This window comes from Malurus melanocephalus, unplaced genomic scaffold (genome assembly GCF_030028575.1).
Source record: "Malurus melanocephalus ecotype Western Australia unplaced genomic scaffold, MMel_1.1 scaffold_10, whole genome shotgun sequence".
Classification (NCBI taxonomy): Eukaryota; Metazoa; Chordata; class Aves; order Passeriformes; family Maluridae; genus Malurus; species Malurus melanocephalus.
This window is the reverse complement of record NW_026623242.1, coordinates 3464594-3484359: the sequence shown is the minus strand read 5'-3', so window position 1 is coordinate 3484359 and position 19766 is coordinate 3464594. Positions and strand designations below refer to the sequence as shown.

The window sequence follows — 19766 nt, the reverse complement described above, 5'->3', positions numbered from 1 at the left end:
GAGGAAAAAAGAGTTATTTTATTCTACACACAAGTTGAATATTAGAGAAGAACCTGACAGGTTCAGCATGAAAGTATTTTCTGCCTTGAAATCTTGATAGGATTGTATACATCAAAAAGGATTATAAAACTCTTTCAAATAGTGTGTGAGAAAGGATCTCACAAAAATACAGTGAGGAAGATTAATAGGAATGCACTGCAGCCCTTTTCATGTTCTTCAGGGATGTCACTCATTTCTGACAAGCGATACAAAATCTCCTTTGTCCCCCACATGGACCAGACTGAAAGGTTTAGAGACATATTCAGAGAAAAGCACAATTAAATGAAAAATGTTATGGAGTCTGAGATGTATATTTCAACACACTGAGTCATCCAGTAGCTTTCTTACTATGCTCTGTAGAAATTATGTAAATAAACAGAATAAATATGCTGTTTATTTTCTTACTGGTTCCATTGCTTTTTGCTTTCTCCTCTCATTTGTGATCTAAGGGAAGAGATAATGTTTTGCACTTGCCTATAGCCCAGAATATGGTAACTACTATTATTTGATTAGTCTTGTCAACACCTGTAAAGATCTTCTATGAGTTAGTATTTCAGTGATATAAGAAAACAAGCAAACTTTTGCCCTATTTGCTCCAAAAATCACAGTCAGCATTCACAAGAAAGACAAATGCATCTTAGGAAACACTATTCCCACTTTTCATCCTTCTAACATGAGACAATTCCTCTCACAGAGAGTGCTGGCAAGCAAACAGAGCACATCAAAATTCAAAATTCAGCCTTGTTTCAGTGTAGTCTAAACTGCTTATCTAGTCTCCCTGTAAAAGCAGTATAGAGAATGGTAACTGGAGAAGGAGAAGCATTGAGATCCATTCCGATTATATTAGGATGGATTAAATAATTCTCTAGAGATGYCAGCCTCTCTCTGCTGACTTTTGGAGGTAGTTTAGACAACTGAAGTGAGGTAAGCTGACTCACTTCTAAGTGAGCAGCTCCCAGAAGTGATGAGGAGTCTGGAAGCCAGGATGTGGGTGGGCACAGGGAGAGCAGAAAGCCTGATAACCCCTTACATGTAACAACACATAGTGAGCCAGGAAATATTAACTGGGTATTTCCAGTGTMTCCTTAACCTTTCCAGTATACATCCTTCTCCCATAAAGGTCCTTTAATGGGCAGAGGAATGCCTAAACAGAGGAGACACAAAACAGTGAGAATGCTGCGTACCCACCAAGCCTTTCCTGGTGCCTGCGACCTGCACCCAGTGCCAGACACTTACCATGTCAGAGACTGAGTAGAACCATAGCCTTAAATCAGTTTCTTCAGGTCCCACCAGTAGCCAGTGTTCTTACCATTCTTATTGAGCAGATGGACCAACGGCACATGTGAGAGCACAGAGGGCAAATTTAGGGCAAATATGTTTGGAAARTGCCTTTCTGTGCAACTCTGTTTTGCACTCAAGGAGTATTTTATGAAAAGAGTATTTTATGCRAAGGTACTTTAAGAATAGCAGAAAATGTCTTTTTCAACACTTTGGTAGAGATACTGATGCACACTCAAGGTGAAGGGAAGGAGTCTGGGGAAATCAGGATTATCCCAGTTTGAACTGATCTCTCCCATCCCATAATGATGAATAGTAAATAACCAGACTGGTGAGGGTCTTGTCAGCACAGGCAGCAATGCAAGGAGCAGCCCATGCCTACCTCATGTGTGTGGAATACCCCAGGTCTGGACCCCACAGTGTTTGCTATACTGGCCATAGCCCTGAGAAGCCAAGGTTCTCACAACCTATTTGGACATCAGAGCTGTCTGGAGCACTGGTCTAGGGTGCTGTTCCAGTCTATCATAGAGGAACAGAGGAACTCTCTTTCCTTTTGCAAATTTGAAACAGAGTGATCATCACTGACATTTCTAATATAGAACATCTTAGGCTGCCAGGACTGCCTCAAAGTCAAAGACCAGGGCAATAATTAATAGATAGGAGCGTAGACATTCTCAGGTTACTCATTAAGTGTTATAAAACTTTACTGGTCCTTTAATTTTGTTGTGCCATAATAAGTTGTACTGCAGTCAACTGAAAGGACTTTATACTTTGTTGTGTGATGTGTCTGCAATGTGTTGACAAGGGGTTAGAAAGCAATGTCCACATATCACAGCGTTATGCTAAGCATTACTGTTTCAGCTCAGATCAGATAAACTGTCTGCTAAAATCCCTGCTGGCCCACTGTCGTTGATCCAATCCCATGAATCCTCCCATCGCTGTGTTACAGGGATAGTTTAATGGTACTAGACCCAGGAAAATTCTTCCTTGTCAATAGTGATTGAGAAAAAGCACACATGCCCATGTGTAGGATATGCATTTTCTTCCACAGTCTGCTGGGATTTATAGAGACAGGGAAAAGGTACGCTCTCCTCACAAAGCAGGTTACAACCTTTATATTCCATGCTTTTGTTTTTGGAGTTATAATTGCAATCTACACACAACAGAGATTATCCAATGTCAGACCCCTCATATGATTCTGCTTTTTTTTTTCCCTAGGGGAAGAAGAACTGTGTAGAACTGTTTGTGTCTCCACTGAACACAAAGCCAGGAATTTCTGAGGCACTCCCATCTGAAGAAGTGCTGCGTTCCCTTAATATCAACATTTTGCATCAAAGTTTATCCCAGTTTGGAATAACAGAGGTCTCCCCTGAGGTTGGTTATCAGTTTTCTAACCTTTATTATTTTGATAATGATTAGGCAGTTACATCCTTGGTTGTTTTCAGGCTGAGATTCTCGAGCATGAGGCAGAAAATGTATAAGCTAAGACGGTATCACTACTCTAAGGCAATCACAGAATCCTAGAATAGCCTGGCTTTAAAGATCATCTAGTTCCAACACCTCTGCCATGGGCTGGTGCACCTTTCACTAGACCAGATTGCTTGGAACCCCATCCAACTAGCCCGGTTAAATTACTTTAGTAGTGCTTTGTTAGGCTGCTTACTTTTTAACATCCAGATCCTCATCACACAGATGAGCTAATGTTGAAATCAGAGTTTAGATCCTAAGCATGCACCAATTGCCCTAAAAGAAGTGGACATAAGTGTCTACTTATGGGGTTGAAAAGTACAATTTAGAGAAATAAAAGGAATGCAGATATTAGGTGGTACCATTACTACCCATTACTACCCATGTAACTTGTCTGACATGATTTTGGAAAACTGAATCTGTACATTACACCCATGCTTCTTTCTGTTTTCAGGATTGGTAAGAGGTTTATGTTCTTTACCTGCTCCAAAAAGAGGGTAAAAATAAAATTTGTAGCTGTTATTTTTATGACTTCATCCATTTTTTGGAAAAAAAATTCATTTCAAAGCAGAGACTGCATTGTCATCTCTGCAGCTTGTCTGAGACAGTATCAGTGAGATGGACTTCTGACTCTGGGCTGATCATTTAAACTGTGCCCAGAAAAGGAAAAAAAAGCAAAAGCCTTTAGGAAAAAAAGTCACTGAGGTCACAGACACGGCCACATCACACTGCATTTTATTTAGTGTCTTACCCGAAGCCCTTATGTACATATAATGACCCTCAGAATACAGTTTGGGGCCAAACCCCTTCAATCATGTTGTCAAAGAATCAGCATTTTCAGTAGATACTCCAAATTTGGCACAGGAGATGTCCATGTCCAAAAAAATGGGAAAAAAAATAAATATTCTGATGAGCTGTGTTTTCCTCTAAGGTAAAAAGGTTCCAAAGCAATGTTTGAGACATTGCTGTTTGGACCATTGGGCTATTATGCCTAGCTGTATTTCCATTGATTAGAAATTGCTTTGCTCATTTCAAGTATTCTAACTCTTAAGAATCTAGACGTCTTTGTTTAAAAAAAAAAAAAAAAAAGAAACAAGGTAAGTTCGTGTTCTACTACAGCAACCTGACACTATCAAAATTCAGATTATTGAGTTTTAGCTGTTGTAATACAAAACTAAGCAAAACAGTGGTGTCCAAATGTCAAATCAAGTCTTTATATCACCCATCAGCAACCTGAGTTAAGCTTCCTTTAGGTCTGAATTTCCTGTGTATCTGAAGCACGAGTCTGATGGTTGGGATAGATGCAGTTATCTATTCCAAATACTTCAGTTACAAATAACACTTCAGGTAGACATGGAGCAAGAACTTATATGAATAATAGATGAATGGAGAAACATCTTCAAGCTAKGAAGAGATGCTGGCAAAAAAACAAGCATTGAACTCAAGAACTCATCTTGAGTTACATACATTTCAATAATCTGGAGTACTCAGATATTTTTATTTTCTTTCTGGAAAAAAATGTAGATAATAATTTAGAAAATTGAAAGTTGTGCAGTCCCTAACTCCTTCTAATACTGTTGGAGATACAAGAAGTTATTTTAATATTTAAATTTATACAGATTATACAGCTAATGAACTGATCCTGAAAAATAATGCAGTTTTACACTAATAGATATTCCTTTTGGATCTCGATAAATGGTTTGCATGGSTAAGACTACACAGAAAACAACGCCTAAAAGTCAGCAACATATAATCTTTACTTGGTCAGCTGCTAACCACTTATTTTCTCTCAGCTTCCTCAAAGAACAAATTGTTCCAAAGTAACAGCAAACCAAAACAAAGCAGGCAAACCTTTGAACGAAGGTATAGTTATACAAAGCCTACATAGCATTGACACATTATTTTACCCACTCTGTGTGTGTACTCCTGAGCTATCAATCCTGATTAAATCATGAGCTAATAAATTGTACACTCTTCCACCGAAAGTATGAATATTTCACAACCAGTATTGCATGTGCAATGTACTATCAATGTATCTGTGCACAAAGGAAGCATTTTTTCATCTTTCTAGGTGGGTGGCTGACACAAAGGTGTTAGGGCTGGTATTTGTCTCCTTTTTCAGCTATATTTCAGTAAGAGCTGACTAAGTCTTGAAATTCTGCTGGCTCTCTCTCCACAGAGAGAGAGGTGTGTTTGACAGGTATTTCATGCCATCCGTAAGACACTTCTCCTGAGATTGCTTGGTTGATTCTTTAACAAGGTTTAGTGTAAACTAGACCCCCAGAGGTTTAATGATGCAGGAGATTAGCCTGGCCAAAGGTAGGAAAACCCCCATGGAAAACTGCTTTGCTCGAAGTCTCACCCCATACCCTACCATTAACAGCAAAAGTCTTAGTGAATGTTGATACTATACCTGGAACTACATTTCCATTCATTACAGAAATAATTTGCTTGCACATCTGCTGATGCTTTGATCACTGGTTGATCTATTTTCAAGTAAATTGCCTGTCTCAAWATGATCCCAGTTTCTTATTCTGCAATAGCTGAAAGAGCAGTTTCCCTACATGTCTTTGCTGTGGGAACCACTAGAGTACTTCAGTGCCTAGTGCAGAATGAGATGTGTTACAGTGGGAATGTGTAAATTTAAAGGAGTTGTTGCCATTTCAGAGGTCCAGGACAATGTCAATATCTTTCATGTGTCCTTGCTCTTCCAATGGCTTGTCATAGCTGTTGCTCATTTATTATAGTCTAAAGTTTGTATCTGAAGTGGGATTTTGGATTAAGTTCTGCTCCATGGGATGTACCACAGTCAGGAGCAGACTGCTCCAGAGCAAAGTACCAAATTGGTGCTTGATGCTAGGACTAAATTGAAGGATTTAGGAGTCTGTTATTATGGTACAGGAATCCTGGCTTCCTAATGTCCTTAAATTGTGCTTTGAGTAAAAAAAACCCATACTACTGGATTTCAGAGCTTACTAGAATAGAAGAAAACTTGAAGTGGTTTTGAATGACAAAAGTAATTGAAGTTACAGGAAGAAAATAAGGGTTACTATCTTTTGAGAGTTAAGCTAACTGCCAGTTGGAGGTGTGTCACTGAAGGAGAAATTTCCACAGTTCATACCAAAAGTACACAGTCGCAACATGTAACAAAATATGCCTCCTTGCACAAAGCGGTTGCCTTTGAAGTGTGTGATATGAACATAATAGAGAAGAAATCAAAGGAAGCAATCATGCACTTAGAGTATACAGAAACTGTAAGTCACTGTAAGCACAAGTGATCAAAACCAATATCTTAGAATGTACAAYAGCCTGGACCAACAGAGGCAGCTAGGAACAAAGCAGAGCACAAGGACATGCTCCTGTGATCAGGCAAGGCTGGTGTAGTGTGCAGCACCTGTATGGCTGCAKACAGAGCAGGAGCCCTGCAGGATGGCAGTTGGATGTGGCATCACAGCACTTCATCACACATGTGCTTAAGGCAGAGCCYTGGGGAGGCTTTGTCATAGGAGGCATGGTTTGTTGGCTGTTATCCTGTGTCCTGTGAGCCTGAGAGGTCACACACATCCCTACATTTTCACTGGGGGTGGAAGTAAGTTGTTGGCAGCCTTTCCTAATGTGCCTTAACTAACATAGTTAAAATAGCAGAAAAAACAAAGCTGTTCAGTGAACTTCCATGATCCCTTTTTGATCTTGAGTTCTATCCCCAGCTCCCTGTGARCTTTCCTCTGAGCTCAGAGCTACAGCTTGCTGTGCTCTCATTAGTGTTTCAGCCCAAGGGACTAATTGGGATTAACTGACCCAATTTGCAAATTCACCTATTTTTCCACTGAAAGTTTACCATTTCTGGCAGGTCCTAGTACTGCAGCAGTATCTTTCTTTATCTTTTTTACAATAACTGCTTCAGGTCTAGTCTCTCTTGTTATTATCAAAAGCCAGCTGCTAATTTTATTTGCTTGTAGAAATACTCCACAATTCCTCCGTAGTAAGACCAGAAAATCCAGAGTAGATTTTTAGTGGCTTTAAAGAAAAATAAAGGTTATAAAAATAGTTTAGAAAAACACATTTGTTCCAGTTCAGAGAAAAGCAGATACCATTGTGTGCAAGCACTCTTCAGTAACATTAGTGATTGAATGGCATTATAAGAATACATTTGATTCTTCCACACCTTGAATTACGCTGAATTTAAACAGTTTGAATTAACCTGGCTCATTCTGCCTGAAAGAAATTGCCTGATTGTGGAGACTCCTTAGGGAATGGAAATACTAGGAAGTGATGCCTTCCTCCCTGTTTGCTCTAGGACCTGAAGCAGCCTGAGCTACTGGAACTCCCTTGCTACTCCATCTGCTCTGATATTGCTCCACCTTTATTAGCTRCAAATTTATGCAAATTAGTCTGACTATATCCTCCAGCCTCAAAACTATCTGAAAGTCTTAGTGGATTCTTAGGCAGGAAAAGTTTCCAACTAAGGAGAAAAATGTGGAATAATGTCAGTTGGTTGAAACACAGCACATGTCCCTGCAAGAGACTCATTGCCTATGGTTGTAGACAAGAATCCTGTCATTTTTGACTAGCATTTGGCCATCCCTTTAGCTTTTTTCCTGAGCATCAGCAATTTGTAGTGAGTGTGGCAGTTGCTATCCCTCTTATCAGTTTTCCCAGACAACAGAACAAAGTTCTGAATGAGAARCACTGACATTTCAGAAAGCAATTCCTTATCATGGGTGTGAGATGACTCACTTAATGGAGGTCACAGCTTCTTCAGTCATTAGGAAGCAGCTTAAGCAATGATTTTGATCTCCAGTTAGATCTAGGAGAGAGATTTCCTTGAGTGGGTGTAGGTACTACTGAAGTGTTTCAAAATGGTGTGTCAAGTAAGTTTGAGATGTGGTATATGTTTTTTACCCTTTTTACAGCATTTGTTAATATTCTTTGAACATTATTGTTAGAAAGACAAATCAGGGAAAGGCGTATCCTGAACCCACATAGCACTAGACAGACATCATAAAGATTCATTCTCTTAGAGTCTTCTCTTATTCTCTTCATTCTCAGTTATGTGTATGAAGTCTGTTATAAAATATTATAAAGGTTTTATGTAATTTATGGATTAAAGTTTATTTAAGTCTCTCATCCACTGTAACTAAAAATCCTGTAAGCTCTTCATTTACTTTTCAGTGTATTTGTCCTTTCAGTGAAGAGGTATTTAACCACCCCATTTACTCACTTACAAAAGTTCAGCCCTGCCAATTCTCCTTTAGCTCCTGCTTTTTATCTAAGTTTCCTCCTGAGAGATATGACACACYGGAAAGCCATCAGGTAACCCACTCAGGGTCAAACACTGAGTTTATGGCTAATGGGCCACAGCTGYAGGTGTGGCCCTGGGGTTCCCATGGAGCCTAACAGGAGCAGTGTTGGATGTGGAGCAGCTGCAGGTTTGGGCTGGGAGCCAGCACTGGGACCAAGTCCTATGCCATCAGCTCAGCAGAATGACCTTGCTGTGCTGACGTAGCAGATTGCACAGAGTGCTGCACCCCACTTCAGTGGCAGCAGTATTTTAGTATGGAAAGGAGCAGTTTTTGCAGAACTATTTGGCAAAATTTCCAGGTTTTCTTTGAAAGCCCTTAGTTTTAAATTACTCATTAAACATCAAACAGACACTTTGTAAGCCTTTTAAATCTGTCAATACCTGCAATATTTTAAAGCTGAGACCATGAAACACTGCATGATTACAAACAATCACAAATATACTAATTTTACAAGGTTGGTTTTTCTAGTTGTGCTGTAGGATTTCCATACTGGTCCCCAGGACTATTACTTCCAAAGAAGACTCCTCTTTATTATGATTGATAGTTCTAAAGCAGTCAAATCCCAGTTATGCATGGGATTGGAACTGGAGTACACATGCATTTCTTTAAACAGGCAAGTCTCTGTAAATTAGGCATGCTGCCAAATTCCTCTCTAAATGTTTGCATTTTTTGCTGTTGTATCTGTGAATTATCTTGCATTGTCCTTTTCAAAACAAGCAGGGCACAATCCTGTGCTGAAAGGAGGACCATGAAAACTATATTGGGATCCAGCACCCAGCAGATTTTTTTGTCAGCCTTTCCTCTTCCTCACGCCATGATTTCTCACTCCTCAGGAAGCTTTTCCACATTAATTTATCATCATCAGGCCTTTCTGTGTTTGGGATGTTGAAGAGGCTTGGGTTTTGGAGGCTTTGCCTTTTTGGAAGACAAATTTTGCTTGATACATTGGCTGTGGAAAAGAGTAGACTAATTGGAGGTTAAGCATAAGCTGGGGCATGATGTGCCCTTGTTAAGTGTTAGAAGGTACTTGCAGTTGCACCGACCCACTGAGCTCAGGTTTAAATGGAGGAACTCTTTCCTCTGTGATAAGCTGCCAGTCCTCTTACACAACATTCCCAGAGAGGAAAAATATGTGCCCACATTGGGATGAGATGACAATTCAGTGGTTAAACAAGGGGTTTATTTAAAGCCATTAGGGAATTTCAGCAAGAGGGAAACACAAAGACCTTGAACAATTACATTGGAAACTAGAATTTTAGAAAGTTGGTTGTGCTCAGTCTCAGAACTCTACTGAAAATACACATTTAAGAAAATAAAAGCAAGTAGCTGAAAATTGGAAGAGCAATGTTTGCTGAACTGTGGTCCCAGAAACATGAGACAACATTCGTTATTCTAAATAATATATTGCAGTTAGACTGAGGGTACATGTACTTTGTTTTTGCTACCAAATCTCTATTTGAAAACACAGTGAAATTMTGGTAATTTAATAGTCCAGCCAAGTCCCAATGCTGCAATAAAGACAAAAATAAATGCTTTTACAATCATTATTATTTCATAACCTCCAGGAGTTCCCCAGGAGTTCTGGAAATTTTAGCATGCACAGCTGTTTCAGAAATGTTCCAGCAGCAGGAAGCCAAAGATAATGAGATTAAGCATAATCAGAATTATAGATAGTCAGATAATGAGATAATTTTCAGCAAAATCAATATTTTTTTTCCGTATGCGTGCGTGCAATCTAGAAGTGACAGTGTGAGGGCTTCCGGCTCAGGGAGGCAAACCAGAGTGGCCCGCTCTTTGCTCCGTGTCAGGTGTAAACAGTGGGAAGGCTGGCACACGGGGCCGGGGCTGGAGATGAGCGCTGGAAGAAAGAGGAGGCTGAGTGCTTCCCAAAGCCCACGTGGAGCGCAGCCCTTTGACCTGACGAGCCAGGGAGTTTCCAAGAAAGGCACTGGGTCTTGTTTGCTTTCCCTTCAGCCAGCCTGTGACGGCTGGTGGAGGATTCTCTCGGCAGCCACGGAGGRCCGTGGATCCCCACACAGTGCTGGCAGCGGTTCCAATAGCAGTGTTCAAAGCCATGCCCTGTGCTATGGAGYGGCAATGCTGACATAGCTGAGGAGGGTGATTAATGCCCAGCAAGAGCTATTTAATCTGCACAAGCCACTCTATATAACGTTTTTTCTCTTTTTGTTTCGTTGATTAAAAAAGAAAAATGTTTTGCAAGACCAGCATGAAGCAGACAAAATCTGGAGCAAAGAAGGATTTTATGCGGTGGTCATATTTCTCAGCATCTTCGTCATTCTAGTGACTTGTTTAATGGTAAGTTTCCTTTTAACATWTATTTTGGTTTTTATTTCATGCTTTTTTTAATCTGACAGATAGGGTCACAAGAGGTGTTTTCTCAAAGCTATTACAAATTCAGTTCCAAGGTGTGAATTGGTTGCTCTCATAATGCTGGGAAACCAAAGTTTGAAGAATCACATTTCTTGATGTATTTTGAGTTGAATGAAGAATGTAACTAGAAGGAAGCTGAAGAAATAAATAACAGGTTCTTAAATCTGTAGAGTAACTGTGTAGGGCCATAAGTGATGACTTCTCGACTTCTTAGGTCCCAGGATCCCTGAAGTCTTCTTACCTGCCTTTATTTCAGTTTTATGGGATAGTAAAAGCAACACCACCTTGATGGAATGTTGTCAGTGCACAGTTAGAGTCCATGTCAGTATTCATGTATCAAATATTCAAATTTCAAACTGAAATGACCAGTAAGTACATGAAGGAATAATCATATTTTTGAGCAGCTTTGCCATTCACATTGTATGAATTCAGTGGCCAGGTCTCTGAGCATTAGGCACAATTCTATTATGTTGAATGAGATGTGCAGTGGTCCCACAGAAGATGAACAATACTACATCACCACTGACTTTCATATGGTAGTTTTTGCAATTTTGTCCAATGTTATATCTTACATGTTTTCCTTCTCTGAATTGTGTGATACTTCTGGTCCACAAATAGAAATGTTTACTGAATTCTCTGACAATTTTCAGAGAAAATTTGTGAACAGTGCTTGGTGATTGGGTTGGTCATATATTTTTAGCCATTTCTGTTTTTTTTTTTACTTTATCTGGAATTCATTAAAAATGTTATATCCCTGCTACACTTTCTGAGAAGTGTGTCAGTGCTTAGGTCAAATGTGATTTGTTAGRTTTTTTTCAATTTCTGCTAGGGTCAAGCTAGGATCTAATAATAGATTATTAAATATGATAGGATATAATACTTGTCCATGTTTTGGAAGTCAAAACCATAATTCCATGGGTCCCCAAGGAGTGAAACTATGTCAAAACATGTTAATGAAACTATGTCAAAGCATGTTAATGACAAGAAGGTATGGTGAGCATTGTCATGGCCACAAGTATCTGAGCTGTTTGTCTACTGGTTATCAGATGCAAATCAGATGAAAGCACTGTCTGGATGTAAAGACAGTTAAAATATTTCAAGTCCCTGGTTTATCTTTACTGTTACCAGTGCCCTTGCTTCACAGTAGGCCTGTTTTTTTCTGCAAAACTATGGCAAAGAGATCTTATCCATGCAATTCTAAACCCTTCTGAATGAACAGATGGTTTACGTAGCTAAGTCTTGTTTAATGGGTGTATTGCTAATGACATTAGGTCAGTTCCCAGCTAAATCTCTAATGCTAATCCTTGAACAAACAAACCCATCAGATATATCCAGTCATCACTGGAAAGCTATGGAGTGATAGATCTTTATGTGGCTCTAGCAAGCCAACAGCTGTCAAAGAGCTTCTGACTTGCAGAGAAAAAAATGCTCTGGCCTAGGTTTTGTCTTATTCAAGAATACAAATCAAATGCTTTACAGGAACAGATAAAGTAAAGTGGGAAGTACAAGGGTATCTGCAGATACCTTCAAAAAACTGTGCAAATGCCTTCCACCTCTATGTGCAATATTTACAATTCTCATAAATTTCATAGGTTGTAAGGCATGTTTGAAAATTGTATGTCTCAGAAATTGTTTTTTACATTGCCCACCAAAGAAATGTGTTAAATAGGTGTAACATGGGTAACTCTGGAGTGACATTACTGGGCTACCTGCCAGCCCTCATCAAGCTGGGGTTCATCAACATCAGTGTGGAGTTTGATGGAAGAAGATCCTGTACAACTTATGCTTTTGTTGCACATATCTGATGTCCACATTCATAAGCAATAGGTGGACAGATAATCCTGGTATTACAGTGTGTTCAGAAGTCAATGTCTTAAAGCACACTTTTCTGAACAGATGGTTAAATAACTTCATAGGCCACTAATCACTTCAGCTTTATTCCAGCATACATAATGTTTCTCTGAGGATATTGGGGCATATCCTTACCTGGAGGAGTAATTCAGAGTAATACCACCTTACTATTACCAAAGTGATCTAGTGAAGTTACTCTTTACAACCATCAGCTCCATGCTTGTTAACACAACCTGTTACTTACCTTATAGGCATGAAAGCCACATGGAGCAATCTTATCCAGCATTTGCAATACCTTCCTTGCCTCGTTTACCAGGCAACTGAGATTGGGCTGTCCTCTCTTTCTGTAGGTTCTGTACAGATTAAAGGAGAAGATCCAACTGTCACTAAGACAAGAGAAGGAAAAGAAACAGGAGATCCACCTCTCACCCCTTCCCCTGCAGACATCTCAAACTGAGTATAAGACCACCAACAGCATGGTCCAGCCTCAACAGGCTCCAAAGGTTGTCAATGTTGTAGTGGACCCTCAAGGCCAATGCSTTCCTGAGCTCAAACCTCCCCTGTGTGCCAGTCCATCTCCTTTCAGAATGAAACCTGTGGGACTCCAGGAAAGGTAGGATGGTGCCTGGTGTGCTCAGGATTTAATCTGCTTTTTTATACTTGATGCTTCATGATTTCATATGTTTCTCTTCTGTCAATGAATGGGASACCTTGCCATACGGATGTCTGAGAAGTGGGATTTAGGTGTGTTAACATCTGTCTCACAGGTATTCTCTGCTTTCATTTTCTCTACATAAGACCAAAGGTTCAGATCATATGAAAAGGTTCATGTTTGGGATGAGATTAACTGCATTAGTGGCATTCTTTTTGCTGTTTATATTCTTCCTCTTTCCAACAATTACTCCAAAGAAATAATTTTTCATTTTCAGTTGATTTTTGCTTGTTTTGATCCTGGAGATCCTGGCAGAGAGCTCAAGGGCTGGTTATGTATTGTCAGCCAAGGACATTCTTATTCTTACAGAGTCCCTAGCCCCTGGAAAACATAGAAAGAAGAAATATCCACACCGAGTGAATTTAGCAATCTCATGCAGAGTTTCCACTATCACTTTTGATTAAATTGTCTTCTTAAATGCAGCCTTCCATGATGGTCAGGATAAAGTCCAAATTTGACAGGCTTTAYGAAAAGTGAGAAGAAGTGATGAGTAATGCAAACAACTCTTGTGTGCAGTTCCTCAGAAGTACTTGGGCACCAAACCTTGCCCCTCATTGTTTCTTTCAAAATCAGGGCCAGTGCTCTTTTCATACAACTAGCTATTCTTCCCACAGTAGAATGCACACTGACATCTGTCTCTCCTCTGTTAGAAACCTGTATAATTTCCTGTCTGATGGCTGCAGGCCGCTTTCATAAAGCATCAGTGCTCTGAATGTCTCACATACCATGCAGCTGTGCAGCTGAACTCTCCTGCCCTGGCACAGACGATAAATGAAAGAACAGATGCCATGCGGAGACCACGTAGAGCCTCGTCTGGGAGGATTGTCACCTGAGCTGTAACCTTGATTCAGCTTGAACCATGGGGTTTCAATGACAGAGATTTTATCAATGGATTTATGATAGACAGTGCTAGGGGAGTGGGATTGATTCTTCTGTGAGTAAGATGCTGAAAGGCAGAGCTGTCATAAAATATGTATTACTATCACTGCAGGAAAAAAAGAAGGAATGGAGGAAGCAAGTAAAAACATTTTGATGGTTTCTCTCATTCCACAAGACCATAAAAAGAAAGCCCACGAGCATAGGAATCACATACCTAGTTTATAATTCTTAGTACCTAACATAGCATACGCAATAGTTAAGAGGAATTGAGGGAAAGGAATTTGTAGAGGGATATTGTACTTAAGGAGAAGAAACTTTTTTACATAAGGAGAAGAAACTTTTCCATTTCTCAAACAAAGAAAGTAAAAACAATTGATTTAGGATATTAATTTCCACCACCAGAGACAGGAACTATGAGACAGATCATTTTATTCTCCTCAACCTAATTTAATCCTTTGGAAGAACAAAGTTCTGAGTCAGATATGACAAAATCGAGAGCTGAGATAAAAAGAGAAAACTAAACTTGATGTTTGATCAAATAAACCAGACATTTCTTGTTATTACTAAGGAAAAAGAAGTTGAAGGAATTGAGATCTTCAGTTCCTACTGCAAAAGATCACCAATAGGCCATTGTGAAAAAGTGAAAGTCATTGTGATAACATGCCATTGTGCAGGTTTTTTTGTGATATTTAACACAGTTCAACTCTTTCGGCCCACTTCTGCAAAATGGTGGTTTATTCCAAGCTCAGTATACAAAGATCTGGAGATGTGAGGGAGAGAACTTTAGGGTGTAGCATATCTTCTGTTCCTCTGATATAAGCAGCTATGATGTATATTTCTTATTTATTTGCTATATAACCTGTACTATGAACAAATTTGTATGCATTCTGACACTCAGCAGCATTGGAAACAAAAAGTAATATTGCACTGACACATTCTGCCTCAGGTGCTATCTAGTGACTAGGCAAGTGGTCAGTTTAAAACTGCTCTCCATATTTCTGCCTCCAAAAAACCTCTTGCACTAGGCAATCTTGGGCCATCCTCATTACACATGAGGATGTGTAACACTGGGCCTTACAGTATGGATCTGCGCACTGCAAGCAGCAGCAAACCATGCTCAAAACATTGGCAGCTCATCTTCTGTTAGTGTGGAGTGGGATCAAGCCTGGAGGTCCCCTCCTGCTCATAGCACAGCTTGGCGGCACCCTTTCAATAGTTTTTGGTATCCTGATTTTGGTTTCTGCCAGGGGAAGAAGCTCTTGGCAGGCTAGAGTGGATATGGGGGCTCCTTGACAAACTTAGAATGGAGATTCCTTTGCTCACATGGSTTGACAGTGGCTCTTGAGCAGTGTTTTCTAACTATCCAAACTRCTCCCCAGTTTGATTCCTTTAGAGTGATCCATAGTCATGAAATGCCTGGTATGATCCAGACCAAATTGTGCCTGGTATGGAGCATGGTTCATTGATTTCTCTTTGAGGAGACTGTGAGCTGTGCATAGCCATCTAGGTGGGAAGTTAGGGACAATGTAAGATGAGACAAAAAAAAAAATTGGGTAATAAAACCTGATCTAGTTGAAGATGTCCCTGCTCATTGCAGRGAGGTTTGACTAGATGACCTTAAAAGAACCCTTCCAACCCAAACTGTTCAATGATTCTATGATCTAAATGCCAATATATAGCAGAACTGAGTTTTCACAAAACACCACCTAAGCCTCTGGCTCTCTGAACCTTTCCATTTTTAATTGGAATAGCATTGGCCAGCACAGAGGCAAGCAATTTGTTAATGGACAGCTCCATGGATTAACACATTTCTGGGAGTTAGTCCAGTTTCTTAAAAAGTATTGTGCTTCTGAATACTAGAGCCAAGTCCATGAACGTATTTTTCTGTGTATCTGGAAAGGCTCTTACTCAGCTATTTCTATAAGACATAGCTTCCCGGCAGATGATTTGCAGTACCAAATGCGTGGAATGCCTTACACGCAGTGCGCGGTGCCGTGCTGGATGTGGCTGTGCGACAGTGCGGGGAGGGTGACACCTAGAGCCGGCGGGAAGCGCTGTTTGCCTTTCACGGAGCTCTCGGGGGAGGGAGCGRCTCACGCAGTCAGGATGGGAGCTGGCCCAGGGGCCGCAGGAGGCGAATCTGCTCCCGGGCTCTGCTCTCCTGACACTCCGCCTGCAAAACTGCGTTCAGCTCCAGTGCCCCCAGCATGAGAAGCATGTGGAACTGAGAGCAAGGACGACCATGACAATTATCAGCCGGGTAGAGCGCCTCTCCTATGAGGACGGGCTGAGAGAGTTGGGGTTGTTCAGCCTGGAGAAGTCTCTGGGGAGACCTTATTGCAGCCATTCGGTTACTTAAGGGGATCTGTAAGAAGGATGGGGACAAACTTTTTAGCAGGATGTGTCACTGCAGGACATGGTGTAATGACTTCAAACTGAGGAGGCTAGATTTAGATTAAATATAAGGAGGAAGTTTTTTTACGATGAGGGTGATAAAACACTGGAATAGGTTGCCTGGAGAGGTGGCAGATGCCTCATCTCTGGAAACATCTGAGGTCAGGTTGGACAGGGCTCTGATCAACCTATTCTAATCGAAGCTGTTCCTATCCATGGCAAGTGAGTGGGACTAGATTACTTTTAAGAGTCTTCTCCAACCCAAACTATTCTCTGATTCTATGATTTTCCTAGATGTTGATCAGGGATGTGTGCCCACTTGCACTGTGTGGTTTGGAAAGGGATGGAACAGTGGTGGCCAAGAGCAGAGGGTGGACTGAAGGTGTTGGAGGTGAGAGGGCTGTCAGAACAAAGAGGCACTGACCCCTTTCTATTACAATTGCTGAGGCAGGCAGTGAAGGGCTGTTTCTTCACAACCTCCTGGCATCCCCTGGATCATTCAGTATGGAAGGCTTTGAAGTTGCTCTGTTCTGGTGTTTTCACAACTGCTGCTCCTTTTCAGGAAAGACCTTCTCCATTGGCAACCCACACTGTTCTGTTACTGATGAAAGAAGCAGGGGAGCACCTGTTATCCTATGAGTGTCTTTCGTGATGAACTGTCACAACATCATAGTACCGACACCTGAATTTTGATGTAAACAATCTTTTTCTCTTCCATGAGCACAGCCATGAATATTGCATCAGTATTTACTTAGGCTTTTATAGGTTATGTGAATAATGTACGCTTTTTCCTTCAGCAGAGTAAGGCTTCCTTTTATTCTGTTTGCTGGCCCAAAATTCATCTTGATATGAATRGTCCCAGCCAAAAACAGAATTTGATGAAGTGGAATGTGGTATTTTAGGTTTCATTCTGACATATCATATCATATTGAAAGTTCCTAGTACAAGCAATGAGCTATTAAATCACAAGCATGGTAGTTATAAATATAAATGTTACTGCACCAGCACAGTATTACAACTGGATTTGCATTTCCTGTGGCCACTGTGAGTTTTAGTTCCAGTGTTATTTGTGACTAAGACAATTGCATTTCAACTAACTAGTGCACTAATATGGTGTTTTGTTCAAATTAGTTACTATGCAAAGATACATGGAAGGAACGAAAATGTGGAAAATGTCTCCTATATTGTGTGTTGAAAAGCACAAACAGTGCTTTGGAAAATCTTTCAAGCATTTGTATTCCATTCTAGCCACAAAGTCCTAAAACTGTGACTATTAGGTTTTAATAATCAGAGGGGAAAACCACAGCACTGTGTTTTCTTAGTCTGTTACATATTCATCAGAACATTATTCTGTCCAAAGGGAAGAGTTCTTCATGTTCACATACCTGGATGCCAGGGACTCTATTCCGAACAGATCATATTTTACATGTGCCTTATGCTAATTGTTTTACTTTGCAAATAAACACAAGAGAGTAAAGATGATAATAGAAAAGCAGTTTGGCAAATAAAGCAATTAGCCAGCAGGTAAGTGAAATAATAAAATAAGTTAAAATATGAAATAGAACAAGACTGCAATGATACAGAGGCACAGCTGTGACACGGGAAAGTAGAAAGCACTCTGTGAAAGGGAAGAGCCAGCAAGAGCAAAACTGGAGGGGAGAGGTGCTCGTGGACATAATTGAACACAATGTGCAACCAAGTCTACAACCTCTACAGAAAATCAGTAGGCATCAGGATGGAGAACAGTATGGAGACAATCACCTAAATCAACCAATTGTGGCTCCCTACAGATGTAACAGATGAGTGAAATTTGGCTTGAAATGTGAAAACTGTATGTGATCTTACTTTACCCCACAAAGCAGAGCAATACTATAAAAAATCCTATGCCACAGTTAATATACTGTGCCCAGTGAGATTTCTCTTACCATCCTGAAGATGCCTGTAAACTGGCAGCAAAAATCTTTCTCTGGTTCTAAGAATTACTGGGTAGACATTCATGGAGTACAGCTCTCTGAAAGTATAGTGAGATAAAAGTTAAAGTAATGTGCATTATAATGCTAAATGCTCATCTCTGTCTGCTTTCTTATAACGAGAGAGGTATTGTAATAAAAAAGAAAGGCAATATATATTTAAAAATCAAAAAAAAAAAAACAAAAAAAAAAACAACCAGATAACCCATAGGAGTCTATGGAACTCCGTGCCAAAAGATAAAGGTTTAAACAAGACTGTATTAGCAAAGGTGCACACGCAAATATTGAGGGCAATTATTGTTCTCTGTCTGACTTCAGCATCCTTCCTCAAGAAACATCTTGTATTTTATACCTTTACAATGAAAAGCTTGTATAATTTGGGCTTCAAGTTTGGAGGTGGAAAAAAATTGCTCTTAATATTGAAAACTACTCTCTTATTAGTCATTCTGCATAGACATACAAATTATTGAACTATAGTTTCAGCCTCTTAGGCAATTTCTGTGCGCTGTCAATTGCCATCTGGATGACAAATACTGTGGATGACAAATACCACAAAAACTAACTCTAATACCTGTTTTCCTCATTTTAGAAAGGCAGTATTCATTAAAATGAAACATTATCTTAGCAATACTCTATACGGAATGAAACCTCTGAAGAAGCATTGGAGCCACGGTAAAAAACCTGATGTGCTCTTTTCTTCATTAACATRACCTCAGCTGCACCTCAGGCTATCACTGTTCAACCACATCTCTAATAGAGGAGAAAAATTTCCAACATTTCTCTCTGTTCTGATTTTTAGATCACAGTGCACAGTTACTGCAAAAACAATTATGATGCTGCTGATCTATCATTATAGAAAACCCTCCATTGTGAGTAATAATTTCAAGTAATGCTCAGAGGGTAGCACCTTGCAGTTGGGCTACTGTAAACATGCCAGGTTTTGTAGTTTAATGCACGAACATGGGAACTTAATATATTTACAGGAAGCGGCCTTGAATTTCCTGACTAAGATATACTAGCTTTGCATAGATTTGGAGGATAAATTTTCCCTATTGTGTGGCGCTGAATATGCTTTCTGCATTCTTCATTTAAATCCTAGGGATTGTTTTCAGGAAAATGTCAATGTAATTGTTTGAAACAAAGCTATGTGCCAACACAAAAATACAAGCTGGGGAGCAGTTTTATGGTGATACCAGAAAGAATTTGCGAAGCACCAGGGACCAGTAAACTGAGTTTGAGGTGGGAGGCAGGAATTTTTGTGCTCTGATCTGTCTCTTCTACCAACTCATTAGAGTACTTTGGTCATGGCATCTCCTCCAGCCATATTCCTAACCACTGGGTTGAGGATGGCTGGGTGTGTGCATCTGAAGAGGTGCAGTGAAGATGAGAACCTTAAGCTGAGGTACAGTGAAAGTCTTWCTTACTACTATTTGCTCATATTGTTAAGAAGAGTGAAAGAATGCGATTAGACACACCACCCCC

General features: G+C 40.0%; 1 protein-coding gene across 1 annotated transcript in view; it reads left to right on the top strand.

The window, feature by feature from the left end:
- Positions 1–19766, top strand: part of PTPRR (protein tyrosine phosphatase receptor type R) — a 135960-nt gene that overhangs the window by 69875 nt on the left and 46319 nt on the right. The window contains exons 4-6 of the mRNA XM_057378186.1: positions 2536–2691; positions 10293–10403; positions 12680–12942. Of these exons, the coding sequence (XP_057234169.1) occupies positions 2536–2691; positions 10293–10403; positions 12680–12942 (530 nt within the window). The remainder of the gene's footprint in view (positions 1–2535; positions 2692–10292; positions 10404–12679; positions 12943–19766) is intronic.